Source organism: Talpa europaea, assembly GCF_964194135.1.
Source record: "Talpa europaea genome assembly, chromosome: 12".
NCBI classification, from domain to species: domain Eukaryota; kingdom Metazoa; phylum Chordata; class Mammalia; order Eulipotyphla; family Talpidae; genus Talpa; species Talpa europaea.
The window spans coordinates 49,025,076-49,049,813 of NC_140079.1; the positions used below are offsets into that span (position 1 = coordinate 49,025,076).

The 24,738-nt window shown below is 41.8% G+C and overlaps 1 protein-coding gene across 1 annotated transcript; it reads left to right on the forward strand.

Annotated features, from left to right (window-relative positions):
- Window positions 1–6,958: 6,958 nt before the first annotated feature.
- On the forward strand, window positions 6,959–8,093 carry LOC311182476 (olfactory receptor 7A17-like; the record flags this gene model as incomplete). Its single annotated transcript, XM_084251291.1, has 1 exon — window positions 6,959–8,093. One exon carries the CDS (start codon window positions 6,959–6,961, stop codon window positions 7,886–7,888), a length of 930 nt encoding a protein of 309 aa, XP_084107417.1. The 3' UTR covers window positions 7,889–8,093.
- Between the last annotated feature and the right edge of the window lie 16,645 nt (window positions 8,094–24,738).

A 24,738-nucleotide genomic window follows, 5' to 3' on the forward strand; every position in this document is an offset into this window, starting at 1 on the left:
TGGGCTGGATGTGACATGGTTGTTGCTTTTGGAGCCCTAACTCTGGTGTGGGGACTGATGATCCTATACTCTTGTTTGGAGACAGAGAGTCAGTCTCCATCACCAGTTATTCAAGGAGAAATTATTTGACATGAGATCTTCTTCTTAGATGCTCCATTAAGGTGAGTCCAACAACCCAGTAAACACTCCATGTGTAGGCAAACAGAATAGGTCAAGAACACTGAGCCATGGTTACCTGAATAACAATCCTGTCTAGCCCCATGCCCAGAGATCACTGGTGATTTGCTTGATTAATTGTTTGGTTAACTGGTGTGTTTTTTTATGATGCTAAATCATTGAGGTCAACTTTACAAGGGGTGCCCTTGGTAAAAATGTGATGGCTGGGAAGCCAAAGTAGAAGAGGATATGGGAGGGGCAAAATGCTTCCAGTAAACTGAGAACATATCCAAGGGGTCTCACAGTCAAGGTAGAGTGAAAACAATATTCAGTGTGGAGGGATGTAGTGAAGTGAGGGCATTTTGAGATGGAGCGCATTTGACTTTGTTTCTATATTGATGCTAAACATCCAAAGGATGATTGCAAATGCTCATGAGGTATACTTATTAAGGAATCTTCTTTCTCTTTGCATATTTGTGTGAAAAAATTAATAAGTATAAAAAGGTAGGTAAAAGAGACTTTCTGTGCAAATATATGTATATTTTTTTCTGTGAAGCTGAATATATGTGTTAATGTGTACAAGACATTGTATACTTGTCTCAAACCATAAAAGTGCAACAAAAGTGAATTTAATGCAAATTATGAAATGTAATAAACACTGTTGGGAAAACTATGTACAAATATTGGATTATTAATGTTAACAAATACAACACTATTGTAGAAAGTCAGTAATGAGAGGAATGGAGAGATGAAGGGAGCATACAAAAACTTGATTATCTGCTCAATTTTTGGTGTTAATCTAAACTGCTCTAAATAATCAAATCTAATCATCAAAAATGAGAGAGCAGCAGTATTTCAGAGAAAGGTCTGTTTCATCTATTTTCCAACAGTTTTTAATGTCTAAACATTACCTAGAGAATTCATTTACTACTAAATGTAAACCAAGTATCGAAGGTGAGTGCATCTTTATTTCTTTTGATGAAACCTCATGGATTGAATTAGGAAATTAAAATTTAGTCCTCAATAAAGAAGAATGTGAATTAAAAATTAAGAAAAAGGGAATTGAACATTGAACTCAGCAATACAGCGTTCATTGCTGAAAATTAAAGTACATTAATGGAAGCCCCACAGAAGCAGGATGATGAGAATAGCACTGTCCTTCCAGTAAAAGTGAAACTTAAATCTAAGGATCTTTGCAATACAAGGAAGTAGACAAACAGGGAAATAGCTGTGTGAGGACATATAGCAAAGTGAGGTGAGGGCTTTTCTTTTTCTTATTTCTTTTATTACCCTTTGTTAATTTTTGGGTAGTATTTGATTTCTCCCCTCACGGTATTTCCTGTGGTTCTTTACCACAATAGTACCACTGTGATCCATTCTTTTTAAGATGGGGTACTTTTGACTTCATGGGGAAAAAAGCCCATAAGCACAGTTTTTCATGTTAATCTTTGTTAAGTTTTAATTTTTATTTTAATTCTCATTGATTCATATAAGCACATTTAAATCCACATATCTTCATATAAGGTGGAAATATAAGTTCCCTGCTACTTCCTCTCCACATCTTCCTGTGTATTAACTTATTTCCAAGTTTTTGCTAATTTAATATTGAATGAATAAGTGATCCATGTTGATCTCAAATTTTTACTATTTTATGTTTTTATAAGTTAGATGTATTTCTCAATCAATTTGTTACATATAGGTATTTTGAAACCACTATAATTAACCTAATTTTACACACCTTCATAGTTTCTTCATGTTCTTACTTTTAAAACTTCTTCTATATTAAATTTTAAAAATTTTAATTAATTAGATTATTTTCTTCTGATGTTAATTTTTGGATGTTAATATTTGGTTTCTCCGTTCAGGTGTAGTTCCCCATAATTCTCCCACCATCACAGCACAGAAACATGTACATATTGATAGACCCTTACGCAAGTGCATGAACAGAGTCCTGTGCACACCACAGAGGCTCTGCATGATTTTGCACACTCGCTTTTTATAGTTTTTCTATTGTTAGAATAACATTTATTATTTAATTAAATTTCTGATTACTTCTTGAACCATTACTTTAATTTACACGTTTTTTCCCCCTACATTGGGGAAATATAACTAAAACTTGTGTTTTCCAGAGGTCATTATCCTTTCAGAAGCCTATGTTTATTTAGTATATTTTCCACAAAATACTTTTTGTCAAAGCAATCATAGCACATGACTCTTCCTTCCATGATTTCTTTTATTTCCTTCTCACACAACAGTACCTTACTGACTCGCCTCTAATCAACGAGTATTATGCTGATTTATTATTTTAGTGATTGTATTACATTTCATAGTTTGACTGTGTTAATCACACTTTTGATGGTGTTTCAGATATTTCACTGTTATTGTTATTATATCAATCTTATAAAAATATGTTGATATTACTAAATTCATCCTGTGCTTCTAACTGTGGGCAGTTTTGTCCCATCAGAGACATTGAGCAGTGTCCAGAGACATTTTGGCTGTCACACTGGGGAGTGATTGGGAGAGGCCAGGGATGCTCTAATCCTCCTACAATCACAGTACTGACCCCATTACAGAGAATGATCTGGTCTAGAATATCAGTTGTGCTGACAATGAGAAACTCTGAGTTAAGTATATCTGTATTTTTTAAGTTTATATCTGTCTTCAGATTGTTTCCCCAACCATATAAAACTTCACATTTATGCCAAAAAATTAATGCGTTCCAGCCCCAATCAATGTAACAGCTCTTAGTTTTTCTCAGGCCAATGACTATGAAAGAATTAACTTGTTTGTGGGAACTATACATTAAGTTTGAGCAAAATTCATATCTTTGTTCACCAATTTGTCTATTTTTATATGGCCATATATGATATGCCTGTTTTCCTGCAGTTATGTCTTTCAAATGATTTTATTGACTAATGTTTTTTAATAAATTTTGGTTAAGTATTTTTTGGCCATAAACTTTTTTTTTTTAAGATTTATTTATTTATACAAGAACTGGGGTATAGGCCAGATGTGCGGGAGGGTGAGAGTACTCACCAGAGACAGAGCAGTGAACAGAACAGGCAGACTGACCAAAATACACTGCCAAGGGGAACAGTGGGTGAGACAGGAGAGGTCTGCTGCGCCATGTGGGTTGCTTCCTGGCCGGCTGGGGGATCGAACTCATGCTGCAGAGGCTGCAGATTGCTTCACAGTGTGGTGCTTAACCCCTGAGGCTTCACATTTTTAAATTTTATTTATTTAAAAATGTCTAACTTACTTTTGAGTTTCTTGTTTTATTGAAGATAGTTTTCCCATTCACAGGTTTATATGTAGTTATCAAGGTGTTAATGTAGAATGTATTGGTTGCTCTTACTTTGAGTTTGTAACCCTTCTAGGTTTTTATAAGACATTTGAGAGAGGGGAACAACTTCATTTCACACAAGGTACAAAGCCAGTATGCCACCATTTATTAAACAATTCTTTTCCAAGTAACATTAAATACAACCTTACTGTATACAGAATATCCCTATATATATTGAAACCTAATGCCTGATTCACCCTTCACCCCACAAATAACTGATCCTCAGCTATGTGTCAGCCCATAGTAGGAACATTATTATATTATTTTATGTCTAGATCTTTGCCAATTTAATCACTAATCCTTGTTTATATTGTTGAATTATTTCTGTTTTAGTTTTTTCAATTAGTTTTTGACACTTCATTCAGTTTTGTATGTTACAAATATCTTGAAACCCTGCTATTTAACCAGGATTCATTCTCCCTGCATTTTTTTTGCATAATGTTACATTTTCTTAAATTTGTTTCAATTTAAGTGTCCATATATTTACATTCCCTTAAGAAATATAAAAATGAACAAAGCAGGTGAAGTCCCTGAACTTGTGGATCTTGCATGGTAGGGTCAGAGAACAATGAAATACATGTGTATATAGCACAGTATCCTCAGGGACAATCCTACCCAGGTACTTATTCAGAGAAGGAGGGTGGGCTGCTGTGTGTGTGAGTGTGTATGTGTGTGTGTGTGTGTGTGTGTGTGTGCATGCGCGTGCGGGTGCATGCTTTTATATAGTATTGTGTGGGGAGTCTTTGCATGTTGTACATTGAACAGAAGTAGGACTGGAGTATTCCCACTGAACTTGTCAAAAAAGAGCTCAAACCCCAAACTCCATGAATAACAGTGAAAAGAAGTCTCTGACGAAAAGTGGAGAAGGGGCTTTATTCATATAAAAACCAACTGATCAGATTAACTATGGGAAAGGCACAGAAATAAAAGGTCTCTGTTTCATACCCAACAAGCCAACATCTCTTGTTTGTACATCTCCTTTTGCTCCTTTCTCTCTTGAGTGATCAATTTGCAGGGTGTTTGCTACCATGCAGATATCAGCATTTCTGTGCTTTAGCTAACTAAATCTTTGCTATTTTATTATTATTCTTGGGCATCAAGGGAATATAATAGGAATTGGAATGTTGCCAGAACCTATGAAGCTTTTCTTCCTTACAGTCTCTGAGAATTTGAATTGATTAGATACTTCCCCCTTCATGTCCCTTACAAATTTTTCTCCTTCCTTCTCTCCCTCCCTTCCCCTGTCTGTGTGCACTACACACGTTTTTATATCTATTTAAATACAGGGCATCAAATGACCATAGTAATAAAATGAAACTACAAGTTTATTGGTCTGCTGGAAGTTTACAAACTGAAATTTGTGGGTTCCTTGTCTCTTTGGGGGAAAGATAATCTGATCTGACCAGTTTAAGTTGTATCCACCCCTAGTTTAATCAGGGTCATTGGGAGTGAGGAAGACATGGAAGAAACAGTCCGAGGAGCCACAGTCTGCTCTATGTGTGAGTGTGTGTGCACGTGGTGGTGTGTCAGCAGTCCTTGGAGCAGGGAAACCTCTCCATTATATTCCAAGTGACATAATACTGATTAAAGGACTCATTTAAAGCAGATTGGATGAGAGGGTCCATTTCAAGCGACCAGAGGTCTTTGCAAACAAATTAATATAGCACCCATTGTATGTAGAAGTGGAGAAGGAACAAGCTGAGACCTGAAGTTTCACAGCAGCAGGGAAGTCACCTCATCCCTCCACCTTTTCTGACACCACCTTTCCTCACTCTCCTTGCACGTTCCTCTTGCCACGCTGATTTCCTTTTTATGACTTGAACTTCTGAAGCGAGCACCTTCCATCAGGCTTTCCACTGGCTGTTCACCAGTGAGGTACATGATCCCCATTATGCTCCTCTCTCTGACCCACTCCTCTTAGTCTCTGTTCAAATGCTACATTTTTTTGCCAGTCCTCCCTGATCTTCCATAAAGAATAGCATCTCCTAGGCCTCCCTGGTGGTGCAGCGGTTGAGCGCTGGGCTGCGAAGCTGCCCACAGCCTCTTCATTACTGGTTCAATCCCCGGGAGCCAGACGAGGGTCCCACATGGCACATAGACCTCTCCTGCCGCCCACTGCTCCCCTCAGCAGTGTGCTTCGTCAGTCTGCCTGTTCTGTTCCCCACTCTGGTACTGGTGAATTCTCTCACCCTCCCGCACTTCTGACTGTACCCAGTGCTTGTATAAATAAATAAAAATAAATCTTTAAAAAAAAAAGAATAGCATCTCCTATCCATTCTCTCCTTTGTACCTGCTTTCATTTTCTTCATAGGGCTTGTAAACCATCTGATATGTTACATAACTTTATATTTGCTTATATTCTGTCCCCATAAATGCACTTTAGGAATTTGTTTTTCAGCATCTTATACGTATTCCCTAGTCAATGGTTGAAAGGTTGTTGGTACACGAATTATATTCCTCAAATAATTAAAACTGTGGAATACCTGAGTTTTGGGGGGAAAAACTGAGAATGGGAGATATTTCTTCATAGAAATGGTAGATGGGATCCTCTAAAGGGTACCAGATCCATCACAAAACATTAAAATTAAATTCTTGATTGTAGAATATCAATTGTATCAATGCATGGAAAGAACAAGAGCTTTTTAGGAAACTCTGTGCATGTTTTAGTGCACAGCTTAGTAAATAAAAACTCATTCCCAAACTTGCATTGTTGGTCATTGGCAGCTCTCAACAGGGAATTGATGCCAAATGCACGCTTGGTGATAAAAGGGGAGTAAGAGGATGGGTTGTCCTCTTACTAAGGGAACTATGATGAAGAGTTTGCTGATAACCAAATCCCCCTGCTGGTATTAGGGACTAAACTTGCACCAGAGTCCAGAAACTAAGTGCTAGGACTGCTTTCCCAGCAGAGGATTTCAAGGCAAAAGATAATAATTTGGATCGTACAAATCCACAGTATTTGTCTGCAAGTTCTTCCAATGCTGTCAGGTTCGGTAGGTTTTTTGATAAGAAAGAGAAGAGATGCTTTTTAAGAGAAGCTGATCAGAGCCTAGATTTTCCTGATTGAAAAGGTTTGGGGGAGGAACAAAGGGCCTTCATTTTAAATGAAGTCTACCCATCCTTTAGAAGCATGAGCAAGCAGTGGCGGTTTTTCAGTTTTCTTCTTGCTATTGGTTATTAATGTCTCGGCCTTTAATGAATCATCTTAAAACTCCACCCTTCAGCCTCACCAACTAATGGAAAACTGAAAGGGAGTGACAGTGTGGGAGGTCCAAACGTCATCTCCATTTTCTCACATCTTTCTGCTCCTGCTCACAGGTTATATAAAAACCTCATGGAAATAGAAGATGTCATCAAAATGATGCAGTAAATGCACACCAACATAGTCCTGCAGAGAACAAAAAGATAAGTATTAACCATGTTCTTTTTCTTTTTCCTGGTAGTCAGTTCCACTGAATGGATCCAGTGAATGTCACAAGAGTTACAGGATTTCTTCTTTTGGGACTTTCAGAGGAACCCAAATTGCAGCCCCACATATTTGGGCTTTTCTTCTCCATGTACCTCACCACTGTGTTGGGAAACCTGCTTCTCATTGTGGCCGTCAGCTCAGACTCCCGCCTCCACACACCCATGTACTTCTTCCTCTCCAACCTGTCGTTTGTAGACATCTGTTTCACCTCCACCATCATCCCCAAGATGCTGCAGAACATCCAGACACAGAGCAAAGTCATAACCTATGGCGGCTGCATCACCCAGATGTATTTTTTCATACTCTTTACAGGGTTGGATGACTTCCTCCTGACTGTGATGGCCTATGACCGCTTTGTGGCCATCTGTCACCCGCTGCACTACACGGTCATCATGAACCCCCGGCTGTGTGGGCTGCTGGTTCTCATCTCCTGGATCATCGGTCACCTGCACTCTTTGGTACAAAGCTTAATGGTATTGCGGTTGTCTTTTTGCACGGACTTGGAAATTCCTCATTTTTTCTGTGAACTCAAGCAGATAGTCCAACTTGCCTGTTCTGACACCTTTCTAAATAACCTGGTGATGTATTGTGCAGCTGTGCTCCTGGCTGGGGGGCCCCTTACTGGAATCCTATATTCTTATTCTAAGATAGTTTCCTCCATACGAAAAATCTCATCAGCTAAAGGGAAGTATAAAGCATTTTCCACCTGTGCTTCTCACCTCTCAGTTGTCTCCTTATTTTATTGTACACTCCTAGGAGTGTACCTTATCTCTGCTGCTTCCCAAAATGCATACTCGAGTGCAATACCCTCAGTGATGTACACCGTGGTCACACCCATGCTGAACCCCTTCATCTATAGTCTGAGGAACAAAGACATAAAGGGGGCTCTGAAAAGACTCTTTGGAAAAGCACCTTAAAAGAACCCATTTCCCCGGGGCTGAAGAAGTGCCAGCGATTGCATGGCTCAAAACCTCGGAGCCAGAAATAGTAATTCTTCTCTGTCTCTATCCAGTTTATGTATAACTCACTTTATCATGTCTTGCAATATCTCTGATATCAATAGTTTCTCCCTTTATTATTTTCTTTCTTACTCAAATGTATTCTTTCTTTTCAAAAGATTTATTTTTGCATACAAAAACTGAGGTACAGGCTTGAGGTGCAGGGGGCGGGGGGGTGAGAGGATCACCAGAGACTGAGTGGGGAGCAAAACAGGTGGGTTGACTGAAATACACTGCTGAGGGGAGCAGTGGGTGAGACAGGAGAGGTCTGCTGTGCCATGTGGGTCAGCTTCCCAGCTGGGGATTGAACTCATGCTGCAGTAGTTGCAGATAGCTTCTCATAGTGCTGATGTGTAACCCCATGCACCACCAGGGAGGCCCCTCAAATGAATTCTCAATCTTGCTTCTGAAAAATTTGGGAATTCCCAAATTTTATGCATCTGCATAAAATTCATAAGGATGATTTTTTTCTTGAGTAACATGTGATACCAAGTAATTTTTCCCTTATTTTACTAAAATCATAGTTATGCGTTACAAAAACTACATTTGGTAACCATGGTTACTTGTATATTTATAACAGGACAATCTGAGAGTGTTATTTCACTTTTGTGTACATTATTCTTTTGTACTCCTTTACTGCTCTTCCTGAGATTGTAAACTTTAACATAGTGTATGTTTTATAAGGAGAATTGTTAATCTACTCATTAAGATACTATTCTCTTCTTCAGCTCTATTTGCAATGCCTACATAGTAATTGGCAAATAACATTATCAAATACATGTCTCCAAGTGAAGTCTACCAGGAATCACAAATTTAAAAAGATTGATTTCATGTGGATTAGAGTCATAGATGTCTCAATGCAATGAATCAAAACTTTATACATTGCTATACCATGAAAAATGTTTATTATTGTACATCTACTCATTGAAGTAAGGTTTAATGTTCATGTTTGAGAGGCTTTATATGTTGGGATGTGGGAGCTGATGGTGTATTATTTGTGTTTTTATTGGATTATTTTCCTGTTTCTGCTGGGAAGCTTCCAATACCACTAACATATATAAAATCTTCCATTACTCTAAGTAAAATAGCTTCCCCTTTCTAAATATTGTCATCACAACTAAAGGGGCAGTGAATGGATGTTACATATATGTCATCCATTATGTATCTCCTTCATGTTCAAGAATCTCATCAATGTTTATGATGAAAGGATGACTCACAAGAGAACTTGAACTCCTCTTTAGTCACATGAGTCACAATCACCATTTTTTTTCTCCATGAACACAATATCCTAAGCACTCCTGGTTATTGGAAAGGACCCTCAATGTTGTGAATTTTTTATACGATTCTCTGAAATAAGCTTGAATAACAGGATGGTCATGAATGTTGTCACTAAGTATTAGAACAAATGCCAAAAATAAGAAGCAACAGATTGTAATAATTGTCCTCAAGTCTGTTTGCTTTATTGTATCAGAGAGCTACGATTGCATAAAAAGCCATTCTGAAAGCAAATGATTTGATATAATGTCTTTATTAAAAATTGACTTATATAGTGGTGAGTTTTTTTGATCTCTGTTTGGATTCTCATGAGTTTTCGTCAGCTGTGGGTTATCAGGGGAGGTCTGGTGATCTTCACTGGACATGCTAATGTAGTGGGGGCTCATCAGCTGCAGGCTGATCTAGCATTGCCTAGACTGGGACTAGTGTTCTCTGCTCCTTGTATCCTATTTTCCTTTGGCAGACCTGCTTGCATTTCTCCATCTTTCTGAGGCAGAGTTCCAAGGGACAGTTGCAGAAATGCACACATCTTCTTAGGCTACACCATCACTTTCGCCAAAGTCCTGGGTCGAATAAGACAAAAACTAATCCAGTCCACATTCTAAAGTGGAGAAACAAATTCCATATCCTGATGGGTTTGTTGTGTTGTCACATATTCAAAGACATAAGTACAGAGAAAGGTGGAGAACTGGGACACAAACAGTCTAAGAAAAGTAAAAATTTTAATTTAGTAAAATAATATGTGTGGCAGTACCCATTTATACTATCACCCCCAAACATTCCAGAATTACTTTTTCTTTATGTTCTTGCCATAATTTGTCATCTCCTATATTTTCATAATAGCCATTCTTACAGATGTGATATTTTATTGTGGTTTTAATTTGCATTTACCTGGTAATTAGTGATGTTGACCAACTTTTCATGAATGTGTTTTGAAATTTTTTTAAAGAACTGTAATTTAATATCCCCCCTCCCCATCCTTTAATACCCCTTGGATACTTTCTCCCACCCACCTCTCTCTGAACCTCAGAAATTTCACTTCATTTCTATCTGCGTGTTTTTTTTTATTTGCTCTGTTGAATCATCTTTTGTATAAATATGCACTATTGTCTGACATTCTGACTTTCTTTACTACACACAATTCCCTTGAAATGCTTCCATTTCACTGTAAATGGAAATATTAAATCTTTCCTAAGGCTGAATAGTATTCCATGGTGTGGCTATACTACATCTTCTTGACCCAATCCCCTATCAGTGACCACTTAGGTTGTTTCCATGTCCTAGTTACTGCAAATAATGCTGGATAAACATTATAGAGCATATGATTCATTGAATGGATGGTTTCATGTTTTTTTGGTTAGATGCCCAAATGTGGGATTTTAGCTCACATGGTGTTTCCATTGTTAGCTATTTTTTAAATTTTATATATTTTTTACATCCTTCTTCAATTTTGTACAATGTATGCTTTCTCATCCTAGTTGCAGTCCTTGTGAAATTCCCACCACCAATTCACCCAAGTACCATCACCACAGTTCCTTGTGCTCTTCCCACCCCTGTTTTGATCCTACTCCCCCTCCCCACCATGTAGAATGTCTCTGGTTTATAGTTTCCTGTTGATATTGATATTTACTTTACTATACTTCTTCTTCTTCTTTTTTTTTTTTTTTGCTGGTCCCTTATTTGGGTCCTCTACATTCCTCCTAAAAGTGAAACCACTTGGTATCCATTGTTGCTTTTTAAAAGTAAATCCAAATCACGTTTGAGTTGACATCCCACTAAAAGTGTAATAGTGTTCTTCCTCTGCATCTTCTCTAGCACTTGTTACTGCAGGTCTTTAATATGTGCCATTCTCACTAGTGTATCTCAGTGTGGTTTTGACCTGCATGTCCCTTATTAAAAGTTATGCTGAATTTTTATTTATTTTATATAATTTTTACATCATTTTTCATTTTTGCACAATTTATGCAAAAATTTCATCTTGGTTATAGTCCCCATACAATTCCCACCCCCTTATTTAGACCCTAATCCCTATCCCCTCCCTCCCTCACAGTGTGTCTCTGGTTTATAGTTACTTGTTGATTTTGATTTTTACTTTATTATAATTAGTCTTTTTCCTGGTCCCTTATATAGGTTTTCTAAATTCCTGCTATGAGTGAGACCATTCGGTATTTTTCTTTTTCTTTCTGGCTTATTTTGCTGAGCATGATCCCTTCCAGCTCCATCCAGCTGCAAATGGTATGAGTTTATCTTTTTTGATTGCTGAGTAATATTCCATTGTGTATATGTACCACATCTTCTTGACCCAGTCAGATGATGAATGTTTTTTTTTTAAGATTTATTTATTTATTTATACAAGCACTGGGTATAGTCAGAAGTGTGGGAGGGTGAGAGAATTCACCAAAGCCAGAGCAGGGAGCAGAGCAGGCAGACTGACGAAATACACTGCTGAGGGGAGCAGTGGGAGAGACAGGAGAGGTCCGTGTGCCATGTGGACCCTCCCTGGCAGCCAAGGATCGAACCGTCACTTCAGAGGCTGTGGGCAGCTTTGTAACCCAGCGCTCAACCACTGCGCCACCGGGGAGGCCCAGATGAATGTATTTTAAAATACTCTAAATAAAAAATATTTAGCTAGTCTTTGATTTATTTATTTTATTATTTAGAGAACATTTGTTTACTACATTTTATATGATTTGGGGAATAGGTCACACATCGTTGGATGTTTATTACCAAACACACCCACCACCAAAGCCCCATGTCCCTTTACTGTAGGCCATTGGGCCTCCCCTCTGCTTTGTTCTCAACGCCTTCTAGTAGCTGCAACTCTGCAGTCATATTTCCTTTATTTTTTCCCTTTATTGAGGTGACATTGGTTTACAACACTGATGTGATGTAGGGGAATAGGTTCATACCACCTCAGATACGTGTTGCCACACCAATCCAACCATAAAAGCACCCACAGTCCTGCATTATGCACTACGGGACCCTCTCTCCACTTTGTTCCTAAACCTTCTTCGCCCTCTAGGAGCCCCAACCCTACAGTCATATTTCAGGGGATTGTTTTAGTTTAGTTTTGTTAGTTCCTTTGTTTTTTCCCCTCTACATTCCTCATATGAGTGAAATAATGCAGTGTTTGTCTTTCTTTTTCTTTTTTAAGATTTATTTGTTTATATAAGCACTGGGTACAGTCAGAAGCACGGGAGGGTGATAGAATTCACCAGAGCCAGAGCAGGGAACAGAACAGGCAGACTGATGAAATACACTGCTAAGAGGAGCAGTGGGCACGGCAGAAGAGGTCTGCCCTGCCATGTGGGACCCTCGCCAGCAGCCAGGGATCGAGCCGGAGCTGCAGAGGCTGCACTGCGGGCAGCTTTGCAGCCCAGCGCTCAATCGCTGCACCACCAGGGGAGGCCCAGTGTTTGTCTTTCTTCTTATGAAAATTATTACTTAGTACTTTGGTCCCCAGTTCCATCTATTTTGTCACAAATGGCAAGAGTTCATTTTTTGTAGTTGAGTGGTATTCCATTATGGAGATCTATATCTACAGCTATGTATGTATGTATGTATGTATCTATCTATCTACCTACTTATCTCACATCTTCTTAATGGCCTTTTGTTTCCATAACTTGACTGTTATAAATAGTGCCGCAATGAATGTAGTAGTGCACACGTCTTTTTGATTTAGTGGTTTTTGTATTCTTCCAGTAGATACATAGGGGTTGAATTGCTGGACCATATGGAATGTCTAATTACTATTTTGAGCAACTTCCATACTGTTTTCCATTGGGTTTGGATGAGTCTACATTCCCAGCAACAGTGCACAAGAGTTTCCTTTTCTTATACGCTAGTCAACATTTGTTGTTTTGGGTTTTTGACATGGGCCATTCTCACTGGAGTGAGGTGGCATCTCATTGTGCTTTAGATTTGCATTTCCCTGATGACAGTGATGATGACCATTTTACATGTGCCTGTTGGTGATCTGTATATCTGTGCATAAATGTCTATTTATCTCTGCTGCCCATTTTTTTTATTGGGTTCTGTTTCCTTTTTGTTTAGTTATATGAGTTCTTTGTAGATCTTGAATATTAGCCCTTTGTCAGATATAGGATGTGCAAATATTTTCTCCCATTCAGTAGTGTCTTTTTGTTTTAGTGATAGTTTCTTTTGCTGTTCAGAAGCTTTTTAGCTTTATGTGGTCATGCTTGTTTATTTTTGCTTTTGTTTTCCTTGTTGTTGGAGTTGAAGCCAGTGTTGTAGTGTTTTATCTATATTTTCTTTCATGTATTTTTGGTTGCCAATGTTAAATTCAAATCTTTCCAATCCATTTTGAGTTAATTTTTGTGTGCACTGTGAGAGAATAGTCAAGTTTCACTTTCCTGCATTTAGCTGTTCAGTATCTTCAGCACTCAGACTCCCCTTTCTTCATTGTATACTCTTGGCTTCTCTGTTGTTGATTAACTGTCCATGTAAATGTGGATGTATCTCTAGGCTCTCAATTTTATTCCATTGGTAAGTGTGTCTATTTTTATTCCAATACCAAACTGTTCTTATTAGTATAGTTTTGTGATATAGTTTGACACCTCCATTTCACTTCTTTTTTGTCAAGGTTGTTTGAGTCTTCAGAGTCTTTTGTGGTTCCACATAAATTTCAATAATGTTTGCTCTGTTTCTTTGAAGAATGCCATCAACATTTTCATAGGAATTGCATTGCATCTGTATATTGCTTTGGGTAAGATGTACGTTTTACAATGTTAATTCTTCCAATCTATTAGCATAGAATATCTTTCCATTTCCTTGTGCCTTTTATTTCTTTAAACAATGTCATAGTTTTCATTGACTAAGTCTTTCATCTCCTTTGTTAGATATTTAATGCTTTTTGATGCTACTATAAGTGGGATTGTTTTCTAGATTTTTTCTTCTAATTCATTATTTGCATATAAGAATGCAACAGACTTTGGTTGATTTTGCAGCCTTCCACTTTACTATTCTGATTTTTTCTTTCAAGTAGTTTTAAGTGGAGTCTAGGATTTTTATGTCATCTGCAAATAGTGATAGTTCTTTCTAAATTTGGATTACTTTTATATCCTTTTCTCCATTATTGTTCTAGGTAGGACTTCCAATACTATGTTGAAAGTAATGGTGAGAGTGGACATCCTTGTCATGTACCTGATCATAGAATAAGAGCTTGTAGTATTTCTCCACTGAATATGATGATACTATAGGTTTGGTGTATATGACTTTATTATGTTGAGGCATACTCTTTCTGTCCATATTTTACTAAGAATTTTTATCATAAATGAATATTGAATCTTGTAAAATAACTTCTCTGCTCTTATTGATATGATCATATATATTTTTTTTCCTTTTGTTGATGTGGTGACTTACATTGATTGCTTTGCATTTGCTGAACCATCCTTTCATCCCTGAATAAATCCCCTTGGTCATGATATAGGACCCTTTATTTATGTAGCTTTAGAGATTACCCACATTTATAGAAGCATCAAGAGTTTAAAAGCATACCTCCCATTATAGTTATGCTTGACTGGTTTTATAATGAAAATTATATGCTGTGGTGACAGTCTTGATTTTGGAGAATCAAGTAAGCTATGGATAAAACCTTGAGAATGTCAATGGTCCCAGTCTGTGAAGAATGATTTATATTTTATTGGTACGCCACTGGATATAACAAGTCCATGGGGTTGTGCAGAAAGAGCACTTCCTAAAAAGAAAACACTGAACTGGAGCTTCAACCACAACTCTTGGCATTTTGCTGATCTAGTGTTGGAGGACAAGGATTCTGGGGTACCTCAATATATATATAATGATGGGGAAAAACTTCCAGAGCAAATCTGGGAAAGAAGAAAACACCCTGAATTTAACATTTCTGTTAAAGCCAACTTTCTTCATAGTAGCATACCAGGGGTGCTTAAGTGTAACTGCAATGTAAGAATTGCCTTATAAATAACTGGCCCATCTCAGCTATCGTCCTCGGCCCTAGCCCTTCTGCTTCATCAAATATCCACTGCAGGGCTCCCCAACTCTGGACAGAACCATGCCCTTCCTGATTCCCCTCTACCCTCTTGGCCAGTCTTGGTCCTTACTTCATGCAGCCCCACCTCACCAGCTCAAGGGTGGGACCCCAATGGAAACCAAGAGTCTTCAAACACCCCCCACCATTACCTACTATCTCCCCACCTGAATGGCAGGCTTAGAGGGAAAAAACTCCTGGCTTACAACTAGTTTCCCACAGGTTCCTCACTGAGCTGACCCTTCACAGAGGCTCATTCAAATCAGGAACCCCATCTCTAGGAGCTCTATGTGCATGCTGCAGGGTGGAGTCAGGGAGCAGAGGTCCCCTCAGCCACCACCAGACTGCATTCCTGCTTATAGGTGCATCTGATATGGTGGGCAGTGGTAGTGGCTGCTAGTGAATCAGAGATGTACATGCTGGGTGCTGCCTCCTGTCTGGCTGGGGCTGGGGAACAGCCACCGGAGGTTGGCACTGCAATGCCCTATGCTACTCTTCTCCCCTGTCTTCTACAGATGCACAGGAGATGGTGGATTATCTCTCTACCCCCTCTTCAAGGGGCACAAGCATGCTTGCCCCATTGCCAAAGGAGGTGGGTGCCCTTTTGGGCACATGGGAATCAGCAGCACAGCCAGGGCCCTTCTCCCATCCTTAGAGCTTGGAAGGGGCTCTCTGGAGGATGCCCTGTAGCAGGAGTGGCAGTGATTCAGGCTCCTAGGCACTAACTGAGCTGGACCTGAGCACATAGTGTGTCAGTCATGTTGGATGAAGATGCCCCAGCTGCCTGAGCAAGCTACTGTTCTGTGCTCCACTGCCAAGGGCTAGTTTCTGGCATACAGATGAACTCTCCCCATTCAGGAGACCCTGGTGATGACCTGGACCCAGAAGGGCAGTCAGATGGAGTTCTACACATGCAGTGACCTGGGCAGGTAAGTGGCAGACTCCAGGGTGGGAAGGCAGGATCCTTGGCCCCCATTTTTTGTCCCCACCCAGATCTTCCTCCCACATCTTTCTCAATCACTCTTTCCATCCTCTTTCTAAAACTTCCTCCCCTACTCTTCTCCTTCCTGTTTTTGTTTTAGTAACAGGGTGACTGTACAGAGGCTCCTTGCTTATTTTCTCTGGTTTGCTTCAGAATTCCCAGCAGGGAGGATGGTGCCTGTTGGAGAGCTGAGGTGGGGGTGACTGGAGAATGCTTCCTGGGAAGAATTTGGGGACATCTGTAGAAAGAGAAGTGGAGGGGTCCTGGGGCACATGGGCTGTTCTATGCCCATTTGGAGAAACCTGAGCAAGTTTGGGGAAGTCCCAGGCTTCCAGGCTATACTTGGTGGCTCTGTTCCTGGTCCCTGACAGCTGAATTTGAGCCTTTGTCCCTAAGGCCAGGAATCCTGGAGGCATTTTCATCCTATATTAGCAATCCAGCAGACCTGCTTCTCTGGTTTGGTGCCCTCTGGGGCAGTTTGGAGTTGGAAAGCATGGAGCCCTTTTTGGCCAAGCTGGGTGGGGCTGAAGGCCTTGAGGGAGTGGCCTCTGGCTAGGTGCCAAGGTGTGTTTCATTTATTTGAGGTAAGTATGGCTATCTTATCCTTCTAGGGTCTTTACTTCGACACTTAGCTGGGGAAGGGTTCCCAGAAGCCCACTCCTGACCCCAGGCCCTTAGCAAGGACCTCCCCATCTTGGTTCAGCAGCACTTCTCCTTGTACCTCAGGGCTTGGTGGCTACCTAGAGACCCCAGGTGGCTGCCAGTCCTCTGCCACCAGGGCCTACAGCTTGGCCCTGAACCACAGGCCACAGGTGGTAACGTCCAGGACTTAATTTACTAAATTGTCGTAACTCCCTTGGCCTCTGTTCAGACCTAGACTCTGGGCATTCGGTGACTACAGAGGCAGAAAGGTTTGGGCCTGCATTATGTCCCATGCATGTCTGGAGGCCACTAATTAGCTTGCAGCTTCCAGGGAAATCTTTTCCTGGAAATGCAGCCTCAATTCTTTTATAAATCTAAAACTCTAGCGAGCCCAAGTTTCATCTAGTGAGTGTGGATATGGGATGGGGGTTTCCCATTTAAGAGGTGAAGCCACCTTTTTAGCAGCAGTTTGAAGTCTTTTTAGTGTGCTCTGAGAGCTGCTGAGTTAGCACTAGTCAAAGGTGCCGAACGGAATTTGACAGGTCATTCTGTTTCCTCTCACAGACTCCCACCATCCCTTCCTGCCCCCCCACACTCTCCGAGTCCCAGCCGCTCCGAGTCTGAACTTTTCTCATTAAGCATCAATATTCAGTGCTGGAGCAGGCTCGCACCTAGTGAGGACATGTGAGTCGAGTCTCCTCTCACTTCTGCACACACCTCTGTTCTTGTCTTTCTGGAAGGCAGCTGGAGGTGAGGAATGGGGGTCATATTGTTTTGGGAGAATCATGCCATTTCAAAACAGGCACACCCTCCAAACAATGATTAGATTTGAACTTGTTTGTGTCTTAACAGTGTCTGCTCACGCACCTCTGTGCATAGGGCAACACCACTCCTTCAAGGGCCAAAACACCTATGATGTTGGCACTCACTTTCCCTCAAAGCTTCTTGAGAATCTCAGGGCTGCCCAAAGGCCCCTCCATTACCCTCCTCCTTTCCACAACCACTTCTGGCCACTGACAAGAAAAACTGCCACTCAGCAGAGGAGCCACTATTTCTGTTGCGCTGACCCTCAACAGGAAGCAGCCCTAACTCATGAGCTGGCTGTTGTGAGAAGAGAAATCACATCCACTGGTAGTAATAACGCTTTCTGGCACACCCTCAGAGAAGCAGGGCCTGCCTGGGACCAGGGGTCCCTGAGGTGGGGAGCCCTTACCCAACAGCAGAGCCCCAGGTGGAACATCCCAGTAGACAAAGCGGCTGGGTGTCTCTCTCTCACCCATCCAACCCCCCAGGGATTTTGTTGCTGCGAAGGGCTTTAGGCTGGGAGTGTGATGTGTTGAAGCAGCACCTCACGAACCTGGGCACTCCTGCTGCGGGGAGGCAGCTCTGGGGACACAGTGACACTGACTCCAGGGTCAACGGTGGACATGGGTGCGACTGTCCCGACGGGCGGTGCTGTGAGCCTGGATGGTGCAGGCTGTGCATTCCAGGCTTGCATCATGGTGCTATGACTGCCACACCACAGGGAGATTGTCTGGCATGTTTGTGAGGATGCATGTCTGGTGTTGAGGGACATGTGATTGACAGTGCGCTGAAGCATGAAAGTCTGGGCCTCTCGCTTGGGGCCTCAGCACCCTGTGGTGAGGCTCAGGGAGGGTCGGTAGCTCATCCGGGCCTCTCGACCAGCAGGTCCTACCCATGGTGGCTGCTCCTTCCATTTCTAAGTGTCTGCCTCACCCCCTGGGAAGAGGCTCTGTGAACTCACTCTCAAAATACTGTTCTTCTACCCTTTTCTTTTCCCAAATGGACCCAGTGTTCTGTTTTCCTCTGATTTGTATATTTCCTTACTTTTGGAAATTGAGAAAGTTGCTCTAAGATGACATATGTGAACCTCTTGTGGTTCCCCCGAGTGGCCTGAGTGATGAGCAGGGAACCCCACATCTGTTGGGGTGGGGTAGCCAAGAAGGCAGGAATTCTGTTTCCCACCTGGTGCCAGGTGGTGCTGAGAGGCTGGTGCTCTAGGAGCAGGGCTGCCCTCCTCAGCTCTCAGAGACCCCATGTGGCCTGTTGGTGCCTCCTCCCCAGGGGCTGTCCTGAGGGCCACATGTCGGTCCTGCTGACCCAGCACATGGTCTCCCCGGCCTCTGAGATACTGAATTCGGGAGGCCGCTCATCCCTCAAGTGCTCTGTAATGGCTGTTTTGATAGACGATAAAGGGGAGAAAGTGGATCCCTTTCTGGTGTTGGGAAGGGCCTGGCCCTATTATCAGCTCATCAGCCGTCCTTCTGGCTACCAAAAATCCCTGCACTATCATTCCTGGGCCAAGGACCCTCTGGACACCTGTTAGCCAGGCGGGTGTGCGCCTGCCTATGCTCTGGCACACAAGCCAGTTGGAACTGTCCCCTGTGCCAGTTGAAGGTCTAGCGCTGGTCCTGGCACAGGCGGGAGACAGGCCTGGGTTCCAGTGTCAGCTGTGTGACTTTAGGCTGGTCCCTTGAGTGTCACCTTTGTGTGCATGTGAATGGGCGCTATGAGGGCCTGGTCTGTGTCCTTCCCTGGGGGTCAGGACCGGGTGAGAACCACGGGAGACGTACTCTCCACATTGTCATGTTCTGAGCACATTAGTTCTGTTAGGGGAGCCCATGATCATGACTATTGTTAGAGGGGACTGTGGCTCAGTGCCCAGGAATGGGCAGACTGTGGCCTGTGGCTTCCTCGGGCAGGGTAGCATTTGGACTCTGGAGAGGGGACTGAAGCCTCGGCTAAGCCCCTCTCAGAGCTGCAAGGGAGAGACTTGATTTAGGAGTGGGGGCTGTTTTCCATGCATGCTCTAGGGAGGGCCATGGCCACGCATCTTCCCACACAGTTTCCTGGCAGATGCCTCAGTCCCACCAGCCATGTCCTCAAGGGGACTGCAAATGCCATGAGTTTATCATTTTTGATCGCCGAGTAGTATTCCAATGAGTCACAAAGCATTTTTAAGGCTAACATTATTTCCACCTTAAAGCAAGCTGACACCCAAAGGGATTAAACCACGTGCTCAGGTTTGCTCTGGCAGGTGCTGGTTGAACTGGCCTTGTGCCCAAGCTTCCCAACTCTTACCCCGGGGGCCCCCTGTGCCAAGTGCAGGTCAGCCAACCAGGGACCTGAGAGCAGGGTGGAAGAGATCATCCTAGGATAGTGGACTCTGAGTGCCTCTGGGTTGGCCAGCACATGGGGACTTTGGGGGTCATCCTTTGTGACCTCTGAAGATAGGAGTGGGTAAATAGCAGCATCTAAATGTGTTCAGCAAAAGCAAAGAGAAATCTGTAAGCTGTCATATTATAAAAAAGTAAGTATGACTTTGTGCCATTTGATGGCACCTCAGTGAGGGAGCTGAGAGGCCTGCCATGGGACGCTTTTTATTGTCTCCCTCTCACATGGCCTGAGTTTCCTAGTCTGGCTTGTGGGCCTGTGTGAGGCCATGGTGCCCCGAGGCTGTCAGAGGTTTGGCTAATTGGAAACAATAAATCAGCCTCCTCCTCAGCTGACTCTGTGGCACCCTGGCCATCAAGGTTAGAGCTTCTGGGTACAATTGGTCGCAGGGATGGGCCTTGGCCTTGGCAGGGCCAATTCTGGGTCACTTTTACCTTGCAGAGGGAGAGCTTTTGCCCATAGCAGAGGGAAATCTTGAGGGGGATCCTGACCTGCTCATTCGAAGAGCCTGATGGTGGTTCTCTTTATTCCCTCTCCTCAGAGCCCTGAGCTAAGCCTCCACTCCAAAACAGCAGCCCCCATAGCTGAGTCTGGGTAACTCAATGAAGACCAGATTTTTTTAAGTGAATGAAATATGTGAAAATCCGTTTCAAATTTCCAAGGAGAACCTCTACCCTTTTTTTCAGGAAAGGTAAGAGATTAGTTCCAAGAAACCAAAATGCAAACTCCTGATGGGAGGTTTCCTCCTGGTCTTTGGCCCAGGGAGTCTTCCTTTTGCTGGGACACGTGGCACAAAGGAAGGGGTAGGTGTTTGCCTGTCTGTCTCAGCTCTATGATAATGACAACAATTTGTGAGCATTATCTAGTGCTAAGTGCTTCAAGGGCACTGTCTGTGAAGTGGGTGCCCTTATTTGCCCCACAGTAGACTTGGTGACAGTGAGGCCTGGGGAGAATGGTTAACTTATCCAGCATTAGTCAGCTAAAAAATGACAGAGCCTGGATCAGAAACCAGAATCCCAGCTACTCTGTTATACTGCTTTAGTAAAAAATTACATGAATGAATGAGTGATAGAGTGAAGACAAAATGAATGAGGGTATGAACAGGAATGTTCAAGCTACTTCCCAAATGCTTTTTTTTTGCCCCTGCTGAATCCCCCTGCTGTGCATTAGGAGCACGTATAAGTGCTTTCCTCATTAAGAAGTGGCTTTAAAAAATAAAAAAAAAAGTGTCTCTCTGTGTAACCCCACATTCATCCAGCAGGAGCTGCAGCGTGCCTAGGTATGTGCAGAGCCACAGGCACTACTGATGAGTTAGAAAGCAGAAGCTTCAGGGTAGTAGTGGAAGCAGGGAATGTGCTGGTGAGTTACATACTGGGGCACAGGTTAGGGGATGGTGGAAAAGGCAGATAAGAAGAGGAGGAAAGGGCAGCAGCTGTTTTGTGGGGGTGAGTGAGGGGCGAAATCAGGATTCCTTTAAAGTATTTATTTGTTTTATTTTTTATTATTTTATATATTTTTTACACCATTTTTCATTTTTGTACAATGTATGCATTTTCATCTTGGTTATGGTCCCCGGAAAATTCCCACAACCCTTGTTCTGATACTTCTCCCTTCTCCTCCCACTGAAGTGTGTCTCTGGTTTATAGTTGCTGTTGATTTTGATTTTCACTTTATTATAATTAGTCTTTTTCCTGATCCCTTATTTGGGTTTTCTAGATTCCTGCTATGAGTGAGACCATCCGGTATTTTTCTTTTTCTTCCTGGCTTATTTCACTGAGCATGATCCCTTCCAGCTCCATCCATGTTGCTGCAAATTGCATGTGTTTATCTTTTTTGATTGCTGAGTAATATTCCACTGTGTATATGTGCCACATCTTCTTGATCCAGTCATCTATTTTTGGGCTTTTGGGTTGTTTCCATAGCTTACCTATTGTAACTAGTGCTGCTATAAACATTGGGGTGCAGGTGCCCTTTTGAATTAATGTTTTTGTGTCCTTTGGGTAGATACCTAGGAATGGAATTGCTGGTTCATATGGAAACTCATTTTTAGTAGTTTGAGGAACCTCACACAGCTCTCCATAGTGGCTGGACTAGTCTGCACTCCCACCAGCAGTGCAGTAGAGTTCCTTTTTCTCCACATCATCGCCAACATTTGTTGTTGCTAGTTTTTTTAATATGTGCCAATCTCACTGGTGTAAGATGGTATCTCATTGTAGTTTGCATTTGATTATAAGTGATGTTGAAAATTTTTTCTCATGCCTGTTGGCCATTTGCATTTCTTCTTTGGAGAAGTTTCTTTTTTTCGGTTTTTTTTTTTTTTTTTGTATTTTTTTTTTAATAGAGGCATTTTTTTTTTTATTTATTTATTTGTTTGTTTGTTTGTTTTGTTTATACATGCACTGGGTACAGTCAGAAGCGCGGGAGGGTGAGAGAATTCACCAGAGCCAGAGCGGGGAGCAGAGCAGGCAGAAGGACCGAAGTACACTGCTGAGGGGAGCAGCGGGCGGCAGGAGAGGTCTGCGCGCCATGTGGGACCCTCCTCCGGTGGCCGGGGAGCAGCCGGGGATCGAACCGGCACCGCAGAGGCCGCGGGCAGCTTCGCAACCCAGCGCTCAACCGCTGCGCCACCGGGGAGGCCCGGAGAAGTTTCTTTTTAGCTCTTCTGCCCATTTGTTGACTGGATTGTTTACTTTGGTTTTGTTGTCAGCTCTTTGTAGATTTTTGTGATCAGTTCTTATCATTGGTGGTGTGTGCAAAAATTTCTCCCAGTCAGTGGGGTTTCTCTTTGTTTTGGTTACTGTCTCTTTTGCTGTACAGAAGCTCTTTAATTTGATGTAGTCCTAACTGTTTATCTTTGCCTTCACTATCGCTGCTTTGGGTGATGTGTCTTTAAAGATGTTACTGAGGTGTATGTCATGTAGTGTTTCGCCTATATTCCCTTCTATATATTTTATGGTTTTAGGTATTATGTCTAGTTCTTTAATCCATTTTGAGTTGGTACCTCCATGGTGTGAGGTAGGAGTCAAGCTTCATTCTTTTGCATGTAGCAACCAAATTTTCCCAGCACCATTTATTGAAAAAACTTTCATTGCTCCATGGCATATTCTTTGCTCCTTTGTCACAGGTTAGTTGACTGTAAATCTGTGGGTTTATTTTTGGGTTTCTATTCAGTTACATTGGCCTGTGTGTCTGTTCTTGTTCCTATACCACGCAGTTTTGATTATTATGACTTTGTAGTATAGTGTGAAGTCTGGAGCGTGATAACCTCCTTTCCCTTCTTTTTTTTTTTCAGGACAGCTTTGGCTATTCGAGGTTTTTGCTGGCTCCATATGAATTTCATTAATATTTGTTCTTTTTTGAGCTGAATAGACCTGGAAATACACCGGATTTTTGCTAAGTTTTCTTTGACATAATACTGGTAATATTTTTTTGCACTTTGTTCTGAATTCATAAAGTTTTCTTGTTTTGAGTGACCAGGATCTGCAGCAATGTTGTATTTTTTTTCCAGCAAAGCTAACTTTTGTTCACAAATTTTTCTCCCTTTGATACCAACACAGCATGAAAATAGTGGTAGTATTTTTTTTACTACTTATCTCAGAGTCTATTTTTGCATAACTTCCATAGGGATTTTGTCTGCTTAAACTAAAACAATTGGACATGAGTTTCATTGTGTGGCTTTGAATGGAATCTTCCAGGAAGTTGACACAGAGCTGAACCAAGAAGAGGAGAACCTGATGCTTTGTCCATAGATTCCAGAGACCTCCAAGGGAGGTGCGGAAACTGCTCCTTGGGCAGGACTGGACAACCTGGAAAAAGAAAAAGCCCTGGTACCCTCGAGGAGAGGAAGCTCAGGTGGAGTCTGATGAGACCAACTTTGTTCTTGAAGCCTACATGGACCGGATGTCAAGAGTTTGCTCTGATCTTTTATAGAGTATTCCAACAAAGCCAGCTAAAATTGCTGTTTAATTGTTCTGCCCTGTGATTTTATGCAAAAATGGGTAATATGGTTTAAAAGTAGATTTGGTTTGCAAAGTTTTGCTATGCTGTTGAAACAATTTTGAATCAAGGTTGAGAGAACCTGTTTTTTCATAAGTTAAATCAATTTTAATATTTTTCCTGTGATTTAATATCTTTGCTGTTTTGTTTTGGCTAATGCCTCCAGATTTTTTTTCTTTTTTTTTTTTCTGTTTGTCTTGGACTGATAAACTATTTCCCAGGAATGGAGGACTTTTGCTTTCCATAATGGATAATACCTGGAGAGACTGGTTTGTTTTCCAGTGGGAACCCTGAGAAAAATTTTCATCTGAGACTGTATCCCAGCATCCATACATTTGATCTTCAACACCATGGAAATGGCTGCAAAAAGTGAAAGGGGGGAATTATTAGGGGGAAAGGATGTCCTGAGCTAATTCCATGCAGGCTTTGTGGATGCCACCCCCACTTCATCAAGACACTGGTAACTACAAATCCCAGGAACTCCAAAGGGAAGTTGCGAGGACCTAAGGGCAGAGTTAAGTAGCCATTTTCTCCGTTTGTAAATAAAAACCAGCCATGTAAATGGGGTCGGGCACACTTGGCTTGTGCTCTTGGCCAGGCAGGTTTGGTCTCGGCAGGTCATTTGGGATTCTAGGTCAGCGGAACGGGTAGGAC